The sequence below is a fragment of the Oncorhynchus keta genome, unplaced genomic scaffold (assembly GCF_023373465.1).
Source record: "Oncorhynchus keta strain PuntledgeMale-10-30-2019 unplaced genomic scaffold, Oket_V2 Un_scaffold_30379_pilon_pilon, whole genome shotgun sequence".
Lineage (NCBI taxonomy): Eukaryota > Metazoa > Chordata > Actinopteri > Salmoniformes > Salmonidae > Oncorhynchus > Oncorhynchus keta.
Genome location: NW_026290910.1, coordinates 175,759 through 197,318, shown reverse-complemented (window position 1 = coordinate 197,318; position 21,560 = coordinate 175,759). Strand labels below are relative to the sequence as shown.

Below are 21,560 nucleotides of genomic sequence, written 5' to 3'. Positions count from 1 at the left end.
GACTCGTAACCTTTGGCCAGGGTCGACAATTGTATGGACCGTGTTGGCGCTGCTAAGTATGTTAGCAAGTTCTATCTGCTGAAGGGATTGGCTGATCCCTCTAACTGAGCGTGCCAAAGAGTTGTCAGCTTTCGCCACTCCTGACGGTTTGTTTTCCTACCTTTTTTTATGTTCCGTTTGGGTTACCCTCCCACAGAAAGACGATAACACTGTTGAGCACCCTGTGGAATGCTTTCAATAGAAATGGGACACATCAAAAAAACAACTCTGCTATGGAAGAAGAGACGCTCACTTTGGAACTGGCAATTCAGCACTTCGATCATAACCCTCTCATTTTCCTGCAAAAGACTGATCTTTTGCTGGAGTCTCTTATTGTGGCAGTTTCCCCATGAAATCAGACATGGCCGTGCTAAGGACAACTTGCTTGCTGATTTCTTTATTTTCAAGGGTGGGCAGTCTGTTTTGTTTAGCCAGTGTGTAGCCCTGGCTCACAATTTATTTTAGTTTTGTTTTTGATCGGCTCATTCCAAGGGAGTGAGAGTTATATGAACATATAGAAATTGTACCTATTTCTCAAAAAATGTAAGCGATTTTAGGCAACAAAAATAATAAAAAACATACTTTTGTAGTGTATGTGGACATTAAACTGAGTGGATTCAACTATTTCAGCTGAATTGAATGGCCACTACAAGCAGGGCCTAATCGCCCATCATCAGTGCACGACCTCACTAATGCTCTTGTGGCTGAATGGAAGCAAGTCCCTGCAGCAATGTTCCAACATTTAGTGAAAAGCCTTCCCAGAAAAGTGGAGCTCTTATAGCAACAAAGGGGGGACCAGCTCCATATTAATGCCCATGATTTTGGAATGAGATGTTCGACGAGCAGGTGTCCACATACTTGTGTGTGTGTGTGTGCGCACAGTACCAGTCAAAAGTTGGGACACACCTACTCATTCAAGGGTTTTTCTTAATTTGGACTATTTTCTACATTGTTGAATAATAGTGAAGACTCCAAAACTATGAAATAACACACATGGAATCATGTAGTCACTAAAAAAGTGTTAAATAACAATGTTTTATATTTGAGATTCTTCAAAGTAGCCACCCTTTTCCTTGACATCTTTGCACACTCTTGTCATTCTCTCAACCAGCTTCATGAGGTAGTCACCTGGAATGCATTTCAATTAACTTGTGTGCCTTGTTAAGTTCATTTGTGGAATTTCGTTCCTTAATGCGTTTTGAGCCTATCAGTTGTGTTGTGACAAGGTAGGGGTGGTATACAGAAGATGGCCCTATTTGGTAAAATACCATATTATGGCCAGAACAGCTCAAATATGCAAAGATAAATGACAGTCCATTACTTTAAGACATGAAGGGAAGTCAATGTGGGAACATTTTCAAGCACTTAGAAAGTTTCTTCAAGTGCAGCTGCAAAAAACATCAACGAGGACCCAGACAGGAAAGGAAGACCCAGAGTTTTCTCTGCTGCAGAGGATAAGTTCATTCGATTTATCAGCCTCAGAAATTGCGGCCCAAATAAATGCTTCATAGAGTTCAAGTAACAGACGCATCTTAACATGAACTGTTCAGAGGAGAGTGTGTGAATCAGGCCTTCATGGTCGAATTGCTGCAAATAAACCACTACTAAAGGCGGTCCTTCTGTAGCTCAGTTGGTAGAGCATGGCGCTTGTAACGCCAGGGTAGTGGGTTCGATTCCCGGGACCACCCATACGTAGAATGTATGCACACATGACTGTAAGTCGCTTTGGATAAAAGCGTCTGCTAAATGGCATATAAAGGACACCAATAATAAGAAGAGACTTGCTTGGACCAGTAAACACGAGCAATGGACATTAGATCGGTGGAAATCTGTCCTTTCTGTCTGATGAGTCCAGATTTGAGATTGTTGGTTCCAACTGACATGTCTTTGTGAGACGCAGAGTAGGTGAACGGATGCTCTCCGCGTGTGTGGTTCCCACCGTGAACGTGATGTTGTGGGGGTACTTTGCTGGTGACACTGATTTATTTAGAATTCAAGTCACACTTAACCAGCATGGCTACCACAGCTTTCTGCAGCGATACGCCATCCCATCTGGTTTGGGCTTAGTTTCACTATCATTTGTTTTTCAACAGGACAATGACCCAAAACACACCTCCAATCTATGGAAGGGCTATTTAACCAAGAAGGAGAGTGATGGAGTGCTGAATCAGATTACCTGGCCTCCACTGTCACCCAACCTCAACCCAATTTAGATGGTTTGGGATGAGTTGGACCGCAGAGTGAAGGAAAAGCAGCCAACAAGTGCTCAGCATATGTGGGAACACCTTCAAGCTGTCATCAAGGAAAAGGGTGGCTACTTTGACAAATAACAAATATATTTTTATTTAACACTTTTTTTGGTTACTACATGATTCCATATGTGTTATTTCATAGTTTTGAAGTCTTCACTATTATTCTACAATGTAGAAAATAGTCAAAATAAAGAAAAACCTGTGTGTTCAAACTTTTGACTGGTACTGTATATTATTTAGTGTATGTTCTGTAAATATGAGATTAAATCATTAATATTCTGATGGGTGACAAAATTAGCCTATCACTTGTGAATGAGGCCCAGCATAAGGCCAGAAACAATGTATACCTTTTTTTGTAGGCCTATGTAGCCCATAAGCCTACATGTATTGATGAGGGTTATTTAGACTAAAGTGGCCAAATAATTTTCTTAACATGAAGCACATTCATCTGCTTTCCAATGGGTGTAGAGCATAAGTGGCATTCATATGCAGCCCGTGAGTTTCAAGTTTGGGGAAGATAATTTTCACCATAAAAAAACCACCTTCATAATAAAAGCATTACATGCATTATTGCATTTCCAGTCACTTTTGATATTTGTGTTTTCCTGCTAATGGAACATTTGTGCTGCTTGGCTTATAATGTGAAGAAATAGCCTAATAGTTTATCAACATTTTAAATGTTCTGTTGCATCAGCCTCATTGCTTAAAACAGGTGTTTTGATGCCAGTGGTTGTATAAATTATTATATTATTATTATAATTTGGTAATTCTATCGCATCCCACAACTGTCCCAGACTATTTTAGGAATATTATTTTGCATAGAATAGGTCGACTTTTGTACTATGGGGGATAGTAGATTGACAAAGGCCAGTGCTTTTGCTGTTTGTTAGGCCTAATCCTCTTGTTGGCTGACAAAAAGTAAATGTGGACAGTTCTTCCAGTATCTTCAATATGCACCTTGGAATTGGATAAGGACGCGTGCAGTTGTGTCCCCGGTGTGTCTATCTTCACTTGTAGCCTGTGAGAAAGACCCGATCACGTGACTGATAGCCATGTGAGTGAGGGGTGCTTCGGAGCGTGCAGGGAGAAGGGAATAATAATGATTACATTCAGCCAAAGGGCAAAATGGCCACTGACTACAAAAGGCCTGGATTTTTGAAGGGGGCATTACTGCCACACAAAGGGGATACCACCGGGATATTCAAGGTATTATCAAGTGCTTGTCAAATTGTGAACGAGAGACTGATGAAGAGCTCATGCCTTTCATGCAACTTTTTTCAAATCCTCATTTGAGTCGCATCATGCAGCATTATACTATATTAAAAATGAAAACATAGAGCCCAACATATGTATCACAACTAAAGTAACATAAATAATTCTAAATTAAGCATATAGAAGTACTTGTTTCTTTAACCACTCAACACAGAATAGCCGCATGAGTGCCCTACTTCAAATCGTTTGTGGAAAATATAATTTCTATTTTATTCAGCTATGTTCAATTGTATTCTTCATACTGTTAAATTCTAAGAAAATATTGTCTAATAAATGAACTAGTGTAGCCCACAGCCATATGGTATAGCCAGATCAGGGCCTAACATAAGGACAACTGAGAGTATGCTATTCTGTTCTTCTGAAAATAGACTACATTTTCTTCATATCATGGTTCTTTAGACCTGTCTAAAATAAATAATGGATTTATTGTGAAGTTGTAGGCTATATTATATGGATGTATTAGACTTAAAATATAGATGTTCCAAAGGTCTGCATCAGTGGTCTGCATCATGTGTGAAAGCCAGGAGATGCTAAATGTGTTTATGTTAATTAATGATCAATTACCGTGAGACCGGCAGTTATTTGCTTGACAATCACCAGCTGACAATTTTGTTAGCTACCTGTTGCACCCTCTACAACCACTGTGATTATTATTTGACCCTGCTGGTTATCTATGCATTTGAACATCTTGAAGAACAATCTTATAATCTCCACCCGGCACAGCCAGAAGAGGACTGGCCCGGTTTCTTCCTAGGTTCCTGCCTTTCAATGGAGTTTTTCCTAGCCACTTGTGCTTCTACATCTGCATTGCTTGCTGTTTGTGGTTTTAGGTTCAGTTTCTGAATAGCACTTTGACATCTGCTGACGTAAAAAAGGGCTTTATAAATACATTTGATTTGATGTTCAGGTACCACTTGCCATGTGGAAGCAGAGAGAACAGTCTGTGGCTGGAGTCTTTAACAATTTTCTTTAATGTTCACACTGAATGACCCTAAAGCTTTCTTAGTGTCAGGCTTGGGTTCAATTCAGTTTTCAATTGAGGAAGTGAATTTCAATTGACTTCCTGAATCGAAATGAGTTTTGACCCTATCCTGCTCAGTGCAGTAGGTACATAGCCGTTGGTATGTTTCTCTGACATGAAATAATGGCAGCTGTTTGGTTTATTGGTCAGATCCCCCTGAGAAGCCTGTGAACCTGTCCTGCATGGCTGTCCAGTCTGGCCGAAAGATTTCGTCCAACGTCACGTGCACATGGCAGCCTGGGACAAGAGACGAGATTCTGAAAACCACTTATACCTTGTTTGGCAGTCTAATGTGAGTGTCATACATAAGGTTAGATACATGGTGAATACCAACATTATTTTTTAAATCGGTGAATGGAAAACCTGGCTTCAGTTCTGAGAACCCCTAAATATCAAGGTTCTTAGATAGTGTATGTGATTTGTTGATTCCTGATTTCTGATCGATTAACAATGTAGGTCATTGTTGTGTTTATTCAGTGTCTCAAATAAGAGCAGCAAAGCTCACAGATGCAGTGGATACATCGACTTCGGCACCTTTCCAAGCTTCATGCAACTTGCTATGTGGGTAGAAGTTGAAAACAAGCTGGGGAAGGTTCGATCTGACATTCTGGATATATATGCTGCTGATTTGGGTAGGTGGAGTGCGATGTATTTTCTGATTTGCCCTTGAGGTTATTACAATGATTATCACCTCCCCCATATAGTTTAATGGTTTGTCCTGTTTTGCAGTGAAAACGAATCCCCCATCAGATGTCAATATTCTTTCCGAGAATAACTTTTCCAGGACTCTCTTAGTGAGTTGGAAGCACCCTATCCATGTAACCTATGTAACGCTGAAATACAACATCAGGTTCTGCACTGTGGGCTCTGGAGACTGGACTGAGGTAAATAGCCACGATCACAATACATGTTAAAATGATATTCTTTAGACCTCAGAAGTAGACTAATGTTGATATGTCCCGTGCCATTTGTTGTAACCTCAATCCCAAAATAAAAGGATAAGCATCATATCATTTCCTGGTAAAGGGATATGGTATGATCTACACAACCCATGGCATTGGGTGTGTATGGCATGGGCTTGACGTTTACACACCTTATAACAAGTCCAACATCTGGCAAATGTTGGAGTGAAATCTCTCTTTAATGTTAAAAGCCATCTATCCTATCCTTATTCTGATAGGTGTTATCAACAGTGAGTCAAACATTCTACTTGTATTGTTGGTGCTGCAAATTCACTGTAATACTGTAATACTGTAAACTGTAATATGGCACATTGTTGCCCTCTCGACTCCATTTGTCATTATATCCATTTAATTGACTCTCTTTTAGGTACCGCCAAATGACACTGAAAGCTACAAGGAGTCTTTCCGTCTTCAGTACCTCAAGCCGGACACGGAGTATGTAGTGCAGGTGCGATGCATTCATCATAGGGGCTATGGCTATTGGAGTGACTGGAGCGCTAACTCTACCGCCAGGACCCCAGAGGACAGTGAGTAGCCATGACAACAAGCATATAGCATTCAATTGTGTTTCATTTAGCATGTTAAGCTGTAGAACTCATATGCGAAGTCCGTGTATGAGTGATTGTGATCCAGGTAGCTAGTCTATGGACAGCTCAGTTTGTCATATCTCAGATGGCTGAGTCATATTGATTTTGGCTCTGTTCTTTGCCCAGAGCCTACAAGTAAGCCAGACCTATGGAGAGTCGTCATTCCCAGCCAAGTCAAAAGTGAGCGGAGAGTGCAAGTGATGTGTAAGGTAATGCAGGCCATACTGAAAATAGAGTGCCACAGTGATGTCTTCATAACATGTAGTGGTCAAACACGGAAATGGTTGCAATAAAAAAAAAAAAATTGGCATCATTTGGGTGTAGACCTCACCGTGAAATACTGACTTACAAGCTCTCACTGTGTGCGTTCCTATGAATGGAACAGTCCTCCACATGTTGGTAAGTATTCGGCCAGCAACCTTCACCTGTCAACGGCAACCGCTTTCACGGGCTCCTCATTTGTACAAATACAGAAGGTTAACCCACTTCATTACTTTGATGACCCTACTGTGAAACATAATTTATGTAAACTGACATTTTGTTGCTTATTTCCTACTTTTTAGATGTGAAATAGAACTGTAAACTCAGTGTTCAGGTTGGTTCCACCAGGCTTATCATAATCGTGTGTGTGTGTGTGTGTGTGTGTGTGTGTGTGTGTGACCAGTATCTTTAAGGGGCTATGAGCTGATCTACGCTGCTTAATTTCTTGCCTTCTCACCAACGGTTGTCAATGGGGAGAACAGAATTTGGTATGTTTAGGCTGGCCTGGTAACTTCAACATAGAATTGGTGATATCTGACATAAACAGATACTAACTACCATTACAAATATAACAGTGACTGTATGTGTGTTCAAAGATACCTGTATGGAGTCCGGTGGGCTTGATGCTGATGTCTGAAATGGAGACACCTTGCCCTCAGCAATAAAATGTCACTTTTTTTATTGTATTTTGATATATATTGAATCAAATGGTGCTATCAATGGACCTGTGTATTCTTCAAACATATCAGGGAACTCCTTTCTTAGGCTACATGGGTCCTGTACACCATATAGGAAGGGTTGACAACTGACGTGTTTGGCAAGGTAGCCCCTGCCTCACCAGACAAAATGCTGATGGGTACAGTATCTGTATTGGCGATGAATGACAATTGGATGAAAGAAAAGTGTAATATTTGCACATTGTTATATTGCCAGAAAAGAATTTAAACAGTTATGTGAAAGATGGTTTATTCTGTGGAACTGTTATACTTGGAAGTTATCAAAACACTGATCTCACATCTGTAGTTATTGAACTTTAGCTGGACCCATGAGGCGTACTGTCATACCCAGGATGGAGTGTCATGCACTCCACAATTGCTGCCACCAGACTGCACATGTCCTTAACCTGTATTATATAGATGGAAGGGACTTCATCCCCCACTGGAGAGTAGAAGACAAACTCATCCAGAGAGTTAGACAGCCACATCCTTAGATTTGGGCAAGTAATAACACAGAAATGCAATTCTGGTCAGACAGCTGAAGTTGTACTCCAGACACAACTGATTTAGATTAGTTAGGTAAAGTGTAGGCATAGTCTTTAAGCACAATCTATTTACAGCAGAACATGTTTTGTATTTGTAACATGAACATGTCCAATTATTATTATTTTTTTAGGTGATGTATTTACTCTCAAGGTGGGCGACGTTTGTCCACATGTAGCCCACACCTGTAGGCGTATTAGTTCTGGGATTTTATCTCCCGGGAAAGATAAACAGCGGACCTAAGGACAGACGAGACAAAACTAGCCAGTTTTAGAATTGTGTTGTAGGACAGCTGAGCTGATTTTAAGCAGTAGCAGTAGTTGATATTGTTTCCACAGTAACATATTTTGGTATTTTTTATTTTTTTAGGATCCCCATTAGTAGCTGCTCTTCCCGGGGTCCACATGAAACATGACATAATACAGAACATTAATAGACATACAGTTGAAGTCGGAAGTTTACATACGCTCAGGTTGGAGTCTTTTAGAACTCGTTTTCAACCACTCCAAAAATTTCTTGATAACAAACTTTAGTTTTGGCAATGACACTTTGTGCATGACACTGCATTGTAATTTTTCCAACAATTGTTTACAGACCAATTATTTCACTTATAATTCACTGTATCCCAATTCCAGTGGGTCAGAAGTTTACATACACTAAGTTGACTGCATTTAAACAGCTTGGAAAATTCCAGAAAATGATGTCATGGCTTTAGAAGCTTCTGCTAATTGACATAATTTGAGTCAATTGGAGGTGTACCTGTGGATGTATTTCAAGGACTACCTTCAAACTCAGTGCTGCTTTGCTTGACATCATGAGAAAATCTAAAGAAATCAGCCAAGACCTGAGAAAAAAATTGTAGACCACAAGTCTGGTTCATCCTTGAGAGCAATTTCCAAATGCCTGAAGGTACCATGTTCATCTGTACAAACAAGAGTACGCAAGTATAAACTCCATGGGACCACGCAGCTGTCATTCCGCTCAGGAAGGAGACGTGTTCTGTCTCCTAGAGATGAACTTACTTTGGTGCGAAAAGTGCAAATCAATCCCAGAACAACAGCAAAAGACCTTGTGAAGATGCTGGAGAAACAGGTACAATCTGTATTGGCCACACATTCTATATCACAGTAAAACGAGGAATATATCGACATAACCTGAAAGGCCGCTCGGCAAAGAAGAAGCCACTGCTCCAAAACTGCCTTAAAGAAGCCAGACTATGGTTTGCAATTGCACATGGGGACAACACCATCCCAACCGTGAAGAACGGGGGTGGCAGCATCATGTTGTGGGGGTGCTTTGCTGCAGGAGGGACTGGTACACTTCACAAAATAATTGGCATCATGAGGCAGGAAAATGATGTGGATATATTGAACCAACATCTCAAGGTGTCAGGAAGTTACACCTTGGACGCAGATGGGTCTTCCAAATGGACAATGACCCCAAGCATACTTCCAAATGGGTCTTCCAAATGGACAATGACCCCAAGCATACTTCCAAATGGGTCTTCCAAATGGACAATGACCCCAAGCATACTTCCAAATGGGTCTTCCAAATGGACAATGACCCCAAGCATACTTCCAAATGGGTCTTCCAAATGGACAATGACCCCAAGCATACTTCAAATGGGTCTTCCAAATGGACAATGACCCCAAGCATACTTCAAATGGGTCTTCCAAATGGACAATGACCCCAAGCATACTTCCAAATGGGTCTTCCAAATGGACAATGACCCCAAGCATACTTCAAATGGGTCTTCCAAATGGACAATGACCCCAAGCATACTTCAAATGGGTCTTCCAAATGGACAATGACCCCAAGCATACTTCAAAGTGGACAAAATGGCTTAAGGACATACAAAGTCAAATGGGTCTTCCAAATGGACAATGACCCCAATCCTATAGAAATTCTTCCAAATGGACAATGACCCCAAGGCATACTTCCAAATGGGTCTTCAAATGGACAATGACCCCAGCATACTGTCAAATGGGTCTTCCAAATAACACCTGGACAATGACCCCAAGATTCATACTTAAATGGGTCTTCCAAATGGACAATGACCCCAAACATAATTACAAAGTTGTGGCAAAATGGCTTTTCCAAAGTCAAATTGGAGTGTTCAGCACAAAGCCCTGACTTCAATCCTAAGACAATTTGTGAGAACTGAAAAGGCATTTACAAGCAAGGAGGCCTCACAAACCTGACAGTTACAGCAGCTCTGTCATAAAATTTAATACAAACACCTGACATGAAGTAAAGATTTTCAATTAATGTAATCAAAACCCAGACAAAACTGGGACATTGAAAAATGTAACCAAAACCCATTACATTAAAGGACTTTTTCTGCTTTTCCATTATAATCAAAACCAGACACATTAAAGGACTGGTTTTCACAAAATGTAAACAAAACCCAGACATTAAAGGACTGGTTTTCACAAAATGTAATCCAAAACCCAGACATTAAAGGACTGGTTTTCACAAAATGTAATCCAAAACCCAGACATTAAAGGACTGGTTTTCACAAAATGTAATCCAAAACCCAGACATTAAAGGACTGGTTTTCACCAAATGTAATCCAAAACCCAGACATTAAAGGACTGGTTTTCACCAAATGTAATCCAAAACCCAGACATTAAAGGACTGGTTTTCACCAAATGTAATCCAAAACCCAGACATTAAAGGACTGGTTTTCACCAAATGTAATCCAAAACCCAGACATTAAAGGACTGGTTTTCACCAAATGTAATCCAAAACCCAGACATTAAAGGACTGGTTTTCACCAAATGTAATCCATTGAAGAAGTGTCCTTTTGGAGGAAGGATTGTTGACGTATACTGAACAAAGCCCTAATATGGAAATGAAGACCTGTATCTGTTGGTCACAGATACCATTAAAAACAAAAGTACCTTTGTGGATCAGAAAACCAGTCAGCATTTGGTATAAAGGAGATATGCTCACTTGCTTTTGTGCACAAAATTTGAGAGAAATTAACTTTTTTTTCAGCTCAATGAACATGGGACCAACACTTTACATGTTGCGTTTTTATACTTTTGTATCTACAAATTGGCATAAAATATGACATCTTGGCCTTACACAGCACTCTTTTAAGACTCCATTGTGTTTCATCTGTAGGTGCTGCAAAGCAAACATTGGTGTCATATGAAGCTTTGTCGCTTGCTCTGTAATATGAGTAGTATTTTGGTTTCAACTTCTTTTTGTACATTTAATTTATGAATATAAAAAATAAACATGAATATTGAATAATATTTGTAAAACTAGCAGAGATCCCACTCTGGAACTTTGATATGCCCATTAAGTATATTATGTTCAACAATGTATTGAAAGAAATCAAATCAAAAATTGCATTTTTTTTAGGCCATATACAGGTTAAATAAAGGTGAAATAAAAATAAATAACGCAAGGCCCGAATGTCGCAAGGATATTCATTAAAGTCACCATGTCTGAGAGAGATTTACATGGTTCTCAATACGTCACGTTAGGGTAACCCTATATGAAATACCTTATTTGAAAAGGTTATAAAATCCCACATTTTAAAGTGTATGTTGAAAAAATTATTGGAACCATTTCCGTGTGTGGCCGCTAAGTGTTATGGGTATTACTGTATGACTCACACTGTGGTACTCTATACTCCTGATGTATTATCAGCTCCATCTATGGCTTGAATAATAACAGGTGATTGGTTGTTGCCTTCTTCTTTTCCCTGCTACAGGATCCAGTGGAGTCCAATGGAAGGATACGAGGCTACAGCATCAAGATCCAAGATGGAAACTGGGAGACGGTGGCGGTCAATGACTCTGACCTGGATTCTAGGTCGCAAGAGAGGAAAATTATCCCCCTTTACCAGATTCCCTTGTCTGACAAGAGAAGAGGCCTCATTGAATTGAAGGCCTGGAATTCTGTTGGCGAGTCTCCCCAAGCGTCTTTGGTCATCCCAAAATTGACACAAGGTATGTTGACACTATGCTCTATACACTATGGTGTTACACTCATACTTCCTTCTCAATCTTACCAATGAAGTAAGATATACTGAACAAAAATATAAATGCAACAATTTCAAAGATTATAGTTACAGTTCATCAGTCAATTGAAATAAATGTATTAGGCCCTAATCTATGTATTTCACATGACTGGGAATACAGATATGCATCTGTTGGTATGGGCATGGATCAAAAAACATTCAGTATCTGGTGTGACCACCATTTGTCTCATGCAGCGCAATACATCTCCTTCGCACAGATTTGATCAGGCTGTTGATTGTGGACTGTGGAATGTTGTCTTATTGCTGTGCGATGTTGCTGGATATTGGGGGGAACTGGAACACGCTGTCGTACACGTCAATCCAGAGCATCCCAAACATGCTCAAGTGGTGACATGTCTGTTGAGTATGCAGAAAGTGGAAGAATTGGGACATTTTTAGCTTCCAGGAATTGTGTACAGATCCTTGCGACATTCGGGCCTTGCGTTATTTATTTTTATTTCACCTTTATTTAACCAGGTAGGCCAGTTGAGAACAAGTTCTCATTTACAACTGTGACCTGGCCAAGATAGAGCAAAGCAGTGCGGCACAAACAACACAGGGTTACATATGGGATAAACAAACATTACAGTCAATAACACAATAGAAACGTCTACATACAGTGTGTGCAAATGTAGTAAGATTCGGGAGGTAAGGAAATGTATAGGCCATAGTGGCGAAATAATTATAATTTAGCTATTAAACACTGGAGTGATAGATGTGCAGAAGATGAATGTACAAGTAGAGATATTGGGATGCAAAGGAGCAAAAAAATAAATAACAGTATGGGGATGAGGTAGTTGGGTGGGCTATTTACAAATGGGGATGAGGTAGTTGGGTGGGTTATTTACAGATGGGCTATCTACAGGTGCAATGATCGGTAAGCTGCTCTGACAGCTGATGCTTAAAGTTAGTGAGGGAGATCTCCAGCTTCAGTGATTTTTGCAATTCGTTCCAGTCAGTGGCAGCAGAGAACTGGAAGGAATTGGCTTTGGGGATGACCAGTGAAACATACCTGCTGAAGCTACGGGTGGGTGTTGCTATGGTTACCAGTGAGCTGAGATAAGGCGGGGCTTTACCTAGCAAAGACTTATAGATCACCTGGAGCCAGTGGGTTTTGGGACGAATATGAAGCGAGGGCCAGCCAACTAGAGCATACAGGTCGCAGTGGTGGGTAGTATATGGGGCTTTGGTGACAAAACGGATGGCACTGTGATAGACTACATCCAATTTTCTGAGCAGAGTGTTGGGGGCTATTTTGTAAAGGACATCACCGAAGTCTAGTTTTACGAGGGTATGTTTGGCAGCATGAGTGAAAGATGCTTTGTTGCGAAATAGGAAGCCGATTCTAGATTTAATGCTGAAACATGAGGTGATGGCGGCGGATGAATGGCACGACAATGGGCCTCAGGATCTCGTCACGGTATCTCTGTAAGCTTTTCGTTTATATGGAACATTTCTGGGATCTTTTATTTCAGCTCATGAAATATGGGATCAACACTTTACATGTTGCGTTTATGTTTGTTCAGTGTATATCGTCGCTCTCTGATGGAAATATCTCCAATTTTTCAGGAAGAGAGAAAGTTATCTCAACATTGATGGACACAGCATCACAAAAGTTCATAACGACTGCATTCTGGGTTAGATATTCACACCTCACTAAACAATTGCTGTTTTACAACAACAAACAAAAAATTTGGGAGTTACGAGTTTGGTGCATATTATATATTATCGCCCTTTTTGCTTTAATTCTCCAAGATTGTTTTATCATGTGAATAATTTATAGACTGTTCTGATGAACTGTACTTTACAATGGTTGCAATTGCGATTTGATATAATAACTCCCTTCCTACCGTCAAGGCACACGCACAGGGCTGTAGCCAAAGGCAACCACCCCCAAAATTCCTAATCCAACCAACAATATTTAACTTTATACAATGCATTCGGAAAGTATTCAGACCCCTCGACTATTTACACATTTTGTTACATTACAACCTTCTAAAATTGATTATATTGATTTTTCCCTCATCAAACTACACACTTCCCCCTGATGACTAAGCAAATGTATAAAATAAAACGATCACATTTACATAAGTATTCAGACCCTTTACTCAGTACTTTGCTGAAGCAATTTTGGCTGTGATTACTGTCTGAGGTCCTGAGCACTCTGGACCAGTTTTTCATCAAGGATCTCTCTGTACTTTGCTCCGCTCATCATTCCCTAGATCCTGACTAGTCTCCCAGTCCAATCCTACACCGACTATGTCAGAATAACAACACGAATGCAACCTCCATATCTTGTTCAAAACCCTCATGGTGTATAACATAATCTGGGTGTATAATTTAAACTGCTTTTCAGTTTCATATTGGCTGAATGCAACATGAAGGCCTCGTTCTTAGATTCCTCGCACGGCGCATCAATATGTTGTGACGTTGGTACCATTAAATGTGATGAAAAAATGAATTTTACACTCAAATCAATGGAAAAATCTGCACTAGACTCAAAATCAGTGAGACACAAATTGTCTTAATTATTTATTTACTAGCTTTAATAATCACACAGAATTACATAAACACCAACACAGGAGAGATTATACGTTGGTTACTAAAACGATGCAATGAAAGGTCTCTAGTGGACTAAACCGATATGATGGCTTGTTACACAACGAAGGGGGGAGAAGAGACAAAGGAATTCAACTATCGTACATACAGTTGAATAATACGCTCAGCGTAAATATAGATATTTAGCACCCTAATAACAACCGCTCATTCGGATTTAGAAATGCAACACATATATACGCTTGTATGTCTTTGTCGTCTTGCTCTGTTGAAAACGCGTGTTCAGTTTGTGGAATCAGTCGACTGAAAGTGGTTGTCCACCAGAGGTCACCAAGTCCTTTGTAGTCGTAGCTTCCTGGTGTCGGACTGTCTGTTAGAACGTATCCTCCAGAGGTGTACCACACGTTGTTCAGCTGGCCTTATCCTTCACTCTGTTTAGAATAGATACCCTAGAGATACTTCTAGTGGTGAGAGGAAGTTGTTCTTTGTCTCTCGTCTTCGGTCAAGTTCTCTAGGCTAACAGCTGCAGACGGACTGTTCCTGTGTAGTCTTCTTCTTCTTCTTCTTCTTCGGGAGAGAGAGAGTTTCAGACAGTCTCCACGTTTTCTGGTTTGGTAGAGATTTTCTTCTTCTCTGTTGAAAGTGTCAGAGTTTCTAACCATTTCGTACCTTTCAGCTCACGTTGACGGTCACGCTGGTCTAATGTAACGTCTAACCATTTTACTCGTCCGGCTTACTGTCCATATACTGGTTTGTAGAGATTTCAACCATTTCAACATGTGGATGGTCCTTTCGTTCTCTGCTCTAATGTACATTTCGTTTGCGGCCCTTTTATGCCCTCGCCTTGGAGGGTGCTTCTATCACGTTGCCACAAGGTCTGTGCTCATGTGGATGTGGTTACTGACTGGGTAAAACAATTCCCTCTAAAATCACATTTCATCTTCTCACAAATAGTTGCATATTTAATCATACAAGTTCCTCAACATTTCTATGTAAATCTGATAACTGGGATGTATACATTTGTAGAGTTACAGTTCTTTAGTTATACCGTCCTTATAGACATCACAAACAACAAATTATTTGAAGTGATTATTGTTTCGAGCTCCATCAACCGTTTCCCACATTATTTGTGTTAGGAATATTGTGTCATTATCCACTTTAGGATGTTGAAGTTTTGGTGTGAGGAATCTCCTTGTAACAAAAGGGTTCTTTACCAAATAATCTAAAGTAAAAAATTATAAAAAGTAACGTAATAAAATAACAATAACGATGCTATATACAGGGGGTACCGGTACCGAGTCAATGTGCGGGATCTAGGTTTTACATTTAGATTTAAAGAAAATGTACAACTAAAGGGTGCATTTTTTTACTCCTCCCATTGACTTGCCAAACCCTGGTCTGGTCTGCCGTGTCTGCTTCACAAGCAATCCCAGAAATCTTGCAATGTTGTGCTTCTGGGTTTAGAAACGGTGATATTATATTTATCTTATCCATCTAGCTAGCTTGGTTTAGCTCTGTTCATATATTTATACGAATGTGTGTCAGGAGAAACTACAGTATATTGATGTAAACGGTTCACTGATGTCATGTGTTCTGCATATTAGTGTTCTTAAAGCGTTGTAGTTCGGCATTGAGATGCTCATATCATGGTGTCACGTTGTCTTTGTGTGTGCTGTGTATTTCAGAGCCCCCTTCGGTGGAATGGCTCAGCTGGTTTACCCAGCAGGGGAGGCTGTGGGTGAAATGGCAGCCCCCCAATGTGACGGCCACAGGGGAGCCCTACAGGTCCGAGGTGACGGAGTACATACTGGAGTGGGTGTCTGTCAGTGATGGCGCTATGGACTGGCAGAGAGAACGTAGGCATACTAGGATGGCAGCCATTAAAGGTAAGAAGGAGACACACATGCTATGTTTTTACTGAGTGTTGTCTTGTAGTTTGGCTATAAACTCTTTGGTTGTCTTTCTGCTGGTTTTGATGACTCATCCCTAATGTTGACTATATTGGTAAACGGGTCACAGGGATCAAATAAATCCAAACGTTGTTGTACTGTCTTATGTTCCCAATCAAGGTAACCTTCAGAAGTTCAATCGCTACAATATATCTGTGTATCCCATGTACTCTGGGTGGACTGGGAAGCCATTGACCATAGCAGCCTTTCTGGAACAAGGAGGTAAGAAATAGTAGTAGTCACTGAACTACTGTAAAGTATACACAGTATTCGCTGTGTAATATACCTATAGTGGTGGTTTTCCGGACACAGCTTAAGACTATTCCTGGACCCAATTTTTTGTATTTTATTATTTGATCTTTATTTAACCAGGTAGGCTAGTTGAGAACAAGTTCTCATTTACAACTGCGACCTGGCCAAGATAAAGCAAAGCATTGCGACACAAACAACCACACAGAGTTACACATGGAATAAACAAACATACAGTCAATAGCACAATAGAAAAAAAGTCTATGTACGGTGTGTGCAAATGAGGTAAGATAAGGGAGGTAAAGGCAATAAAATAGGCCATAGTGGTGAGGTAATTACGATATAGAAATTTAACACTGGGGTGATAGATGTTCAGAAGATGAAGGTGTAAGTGGAGATACTGTAGTGCAAAGGAGCAAAATAAATAAATACAGTATGGGGATGAGGTAGATTGGATGGGCTATTTACAGATGGGCTATGTACAGGTGCAATGATCTGTGAGCTGCTCTGACAGCTGGTGCTTGAAGTTAGTGAGGGAGATCCAAGTCTCCAGCTTCAGTGATTTTTGCAGTTCGTTCCAGTCATTGGCAACAGAGAACTGGAAGGAAAGGAGGAATTGGCTTTGGGAATGACCAGTGCAATATACCTGCTGGAGCGCGTGGGTGGGTGCTACTATGATGACCAGTGAACTGAGATAAGGCGGGGCATTACCTAGCAAAGACTTGTAGATGACCTGGACCCAGTGGGTTTGGCAACGAATATGAAGCGAGGGCCAGCCAACGAGAGTGTACAGGTTGCAGTGGTGGATAGTATATGGGGCTTTGGTGACAGACTGCATCCAATTTGTTGAATAGAGAGTTGAACTACTGCATAGCATCCCTGTCGTATTGTTGGTTACAGTGGATGGGTCACAGCAGTTTACCCAGGTAGAGCGTAGTAACAGTCAACTCCTTGGTAACAGGGACATAGTTATCTGGGTGAACTATGTGATTGGAATGGGGGAGGGTGGGATTCATGGGGCTGGGGAGTTGATAGGTCGTTTTCCGCTTTTGGGCTGAAACACGGTTTCTTTGTGGAATTTTGGTGGTGGAATGTTGCCATCGGCTACCCCTTATTATGTAAATAATTGAACTGGTCCTGTTAAATATTTCACACGAGGTTAATCCCTCTTCACATCACTTCATATGTCTTATTAAGTTATCATACGCAACCTACTATTTTGTAAATGACATCACGGAATAATGTTAATAACATATTTGTTCACCTGTTCTGGTTGATGCAGCTCCGCTGGAGGGTCCCTCTGTGAAAGTGAGGCGGACGGGGAAAAACGACGCTGAGCTGGAGTGGATGGAGATTCCACTGGACAAACAGCGAGGGTTCATCACCAACTACACCATCTTCTTCATCACAGGGGGCAAGGAACACTGTAAGGAATCACACCTTGTAGACATTACTACACAATCATACCTGAATGTGTTTCTTTGGCTATAGTTGGACCTTTACTGCTATTTGAAAATACCAGTAAGTATTTGCAAGTATTGGTATTTGTAAGTGCAGTACTTGTAGGTACTGATATTTGTAAGTACAGTATATGTTTTTTGTTGTTGTCCAAACTAAACATTTACAGCTGCAATAAAAAAAATAAAAAATGGTACAAATTTATTATTATTTTTTTTTCAGCAATAGTTGTCTCTTCCGACACCTACTCTTACACTGTGAAGCGCATGGCCAGCAACAGCAAGTATGTGGTGCGAGTCATGGCATCTACAGTACAAGGCTCTACAAACAGCTCGGACCTGTCATTCAATACTCTGATGTATGGTGAGTGAAGCTGGACACTTCATGATATAAGGTATACAGTATGTATAGAGTGTGTATATGGTGCATTCTGAAATTATTCAGACCCCTTGACTTTTTCCACATTTTGTTACATTAGACTTATTCTAAAATGTATTACATTTATGTTTTTCCCTCAACAATCTACACACAATACCCCATAATGACAAAGCAAAAACTGAAATTTGTGTAAGTTTACTACAAATAAAAACCTATTACATTTACATAAGTATTCAGACCCTTTACTCAGTACTTTATTGAAGAGGCGGCAGCCTAGTGGTTAGAGCGTTGGACTAAGTAACCAGAAGGTTGCTAGATCGAATCCCCGAGCTGACAAGGTAAAAATCTGTCGTTCTGCCCCTGAACAAGGCAGTTAACCCACTGTTCCTAGGCCGTCATTGTAAATAAGAATTTGTTCTTAACTGACTTTCCTAGTTTAAAAAAAAAGCACCTTTGACAGTGATTACAACCTCAAGTCTTCTTGGGTATGATGCTACAAGCATGGTATGCCTGTATTTGGGGAGTTTCTCACATTATTCTCTGTAGATCCTCTTAAGCTCTGTCGGGTTGGATGGGGAGCGTCGATGCACAGCTAATTTCAGGTCTCTCCAGCGATGTTAGATCGGGTTAAAGTCCAGGCTCTGGCTGGGCCATTCAAGGACAGTCAGAGACTTGTCCTGAAGCCAGTCCTGTGTTGTTTTGGCTGTGTGCTTAGGGTCGTTGTCCTGTTGGAAGGTGATCCTTCGCCCCAGTCTGAGGTCCTGAGTGCTCTGGAGCAGGTTTTCATCAAGGATCTCTCTGTACTTTGCTCCGTTCATCTTTCCCTCGATCCTGACTAGTCTCCCAGTTCCTGCTGCTGAAAAACATTACAACAGCGTGATGCTGCCACCATGCTTCACCGTAGGTGCCAGGTTTCCTCCTGACGTGACACTTGGCATTCAATCTTGGTTTCTCATGGTCTGAGAGTCTTTAGGCGCCTGTTGTCAAACTCCAAGTAGGATGCCTTTTGCTGAGGACCTGTGCCTCGACACGATCCTGTCTCGGAGCTCTATGGACAATTCCTTTGACCTCATTGCTTGGTTTTTGACCTGACATGCACTTTCAACTGTGGGACCTTGTATAGACAGGTGTGTGCCTTTCCAAATCATGTCCAACCAATTGAATTTACCACAGGTGGACACCAATCAATTTGGAGAAATATCTCAAGGATGATCAATGGAAACAGGATGCAACTGAGCTCAATTTCAGTCTCATAGGAAAGGGTCTGAATACGTTTGTAAATAACATTTGTTAAAACCTGTTTTCACTTTGTCATTGTAGGGTATTGTGTATATATTGATGCGGAAAAAATCTATGTAATTCATATTAGAAAAATGCTGTAATGTAACAAAAAGTCTAGGAGTCTGAATACTTTCCGAATGCACTGTGTGTATACAGTACCAGTCAAAGGGTTTAACACATATTGAATAATGTAGTAACCAAGAAAGTGTTAAACAAATCAAAATATGTTATTTTAGATTTTTCAAATGAGCCACTCTTTCCCTTGATGACAGCTTTGCACACTCTTGGCATTCTCTCACCCAGCTTCACCTGCAATGCTTTTCCAACAGTCTTGAAGGAGTTCCAAAATATGCTGAGCACTTGTTGGCTGCTTTTCCTTCACTCTGCACTCCAACTCATCCCAAACCATCTAAACTGGGTTGAGGTCGGGTGATTGTGGAAGCCAGGTCATCTGAAGCAGCACTCCATCACTCTCCTTCTTGGTCAAATATCCCTTACACAGCCTGGAAGCGTTTTGGGTCATTACTGCAGAATGCTGTGGTAGCCATGCTGGTTAAGTGTGCCTTGAATTCCAAATAAATCATAGACAGTGTCACCAGCAAAACACCATCACACATCCTTCATACTTCACGGTGTGAACCACATATGTGGAGATCAGCCCTTCACCTACTCTGCCTCTCACAAAGACACGGCGGTAGGAATCAGAAATCTCAGATTTGGACTCATCAGACCAAAGGACTAATTTCCACCGGTCTAATGTCCATTGCTCATGTTTCTTGTACCAAGCAAGTCTCTTCTTCTTATTGGTGTCCTTTAGTAGAGGTTTATTTGCAGCAATTTGACCATGAAGGTTGATTCACGCAGTCTCCTCTGAACAGTTAATGTTGAGATGTGTCTGTGACTTGAAGCATTTATTTGCAATTTCTGATGCTGGTAACTGAACTTTTCCTCTGCAGGAGAGGTAACTCTGGGTCTTCCTTTCCTGTGGCAGTCCTCATGAGTGCCAGTTTCATCATAGCGCTTAATTGTTTTTTGTGACTGCTCAGAGTTCTTGAAATACCTTCACATCTTAAAGTAATGATGGACTGTAGTTTCTCTTTACTTATTTGAGCTGTTCTTTCCATAACATGGACTTGGTAATTTACCAAAAAGGGTTGTCTTTTGTATACCACCTCTATCTTGTCACAACACAACTGTTTCAGACGCATTAAGAAGGAAATAAATTCCACAAATGAACTTTTAACAAGGCACACAACTTAATTGAAATACATTCCAGGTGACTACTTCATGAAGCTGGTTGAGAGAATGCCAAGAGTGTGCAAAGCTGTCATCAAGGCAAAGGGTGGCTATTTGAAAAATCTCAAATATAAAATATATTTTGATGTGTTTAACACTTTTTTTTTCTTACTACATGATTCCTATACGTGTTATTTAATAGTGTTGATGTCTTCACTATTATTCTACAATGTAGAAATGTGTAAAAATAAAGAAAAGCCTTTGAATGAGCAGGTGTGTCAACTTTTGACTGGTACTGTATATACAGTATGTTCCATTCTAGAACTTTTCAATATATTTCCATATATTTGGTATTCCATTAATACATTTTCATATTTTGTAATGTGTCCCAGTAAAGCTTTTTCAAAGTAGCAGTCCTGAACACCCAATGCTCCAAATACACTTCGCAGTCGCTACTTCAACCTATTCATTGTGCCCTTCTGTCATTTCTCCTTTTAGTTGTAGTCTATTGTAGTTGTACTGTTACTGTACCTCCAACCTGTGTTTGTCCACCGTTTCTAGAAGGACATTTTTCCTGACCAACATGGTCGACTTTAAGGCATGTTCCTAGCTTCCCAATGTCCATTCCAGTTCTGTGTGTCTATCCCTCAGCTCCCGGGCAGATAGAAGCCATTGTGGTGTCTGTGTGCATCAGCTTCCTGTTTTCCGTAGTGCTGACCATGCTCTGCTGCATTTACAAAATGGACTCGTAAGTCTCAACTACA

At 40.5% G+C, this 21,560-nt stretch overlaps 1 protein-coding gene across 1 annotated transcript in view; it reads left to right on the top strand.

Annotated features, from left to right (window-relative positions):
* Window positions 1-21,560, top strand: part of LOC118385560 (interleukin-6 receptor subunit beta-like) — a 44,701-nt gene that overhangs the window by 11,320 nt on the left and 11,821 nt on the right. Inside the window, exons 4-14 of the mRNA XM_035772791.2 lie at window positions 4,735-4,876; window positions 5,062-5,216; window positions 5,314-5,468; window positions 5,914-6,073; window positions 6,260-6,342; window positions 11,381-11,618; window positions 15,931-16,131; window positions 16,315-16,416; window positions 17,726-17,869; window positions 18,124-18,264; window positions 21,448-21,544. Of these exons, the coding sequence (XP_035628684.1) occupies window positions 4,735-4,876; window positions 5,062-5,216; window positions 5,314-5,468; window positions 5,914-6,073; window positions 6,260-6,342; window positions 11,381-11,618; window positions 15,931-16,131; window positions 16,315-16,416; window positions 17,726-17,869; window positions 18,124-18,264; window positions 21,448-21,544 (1,618 nt within the window). The remainder of the gene's footprint in view (window positions 1-4,734; window positions 4,877-5,061; window positions 5,217-5,313; window positions 5,469-5,913; window positions 6,074-6,259; window positions 6,343-11,380; window positions 11,619-15,930; window positions 16,132-16,314; window positions 16,417-17,725; window positions 17,870-18,123; window positions 18,265-21,447; window positions 21,545-21,560) is intronic.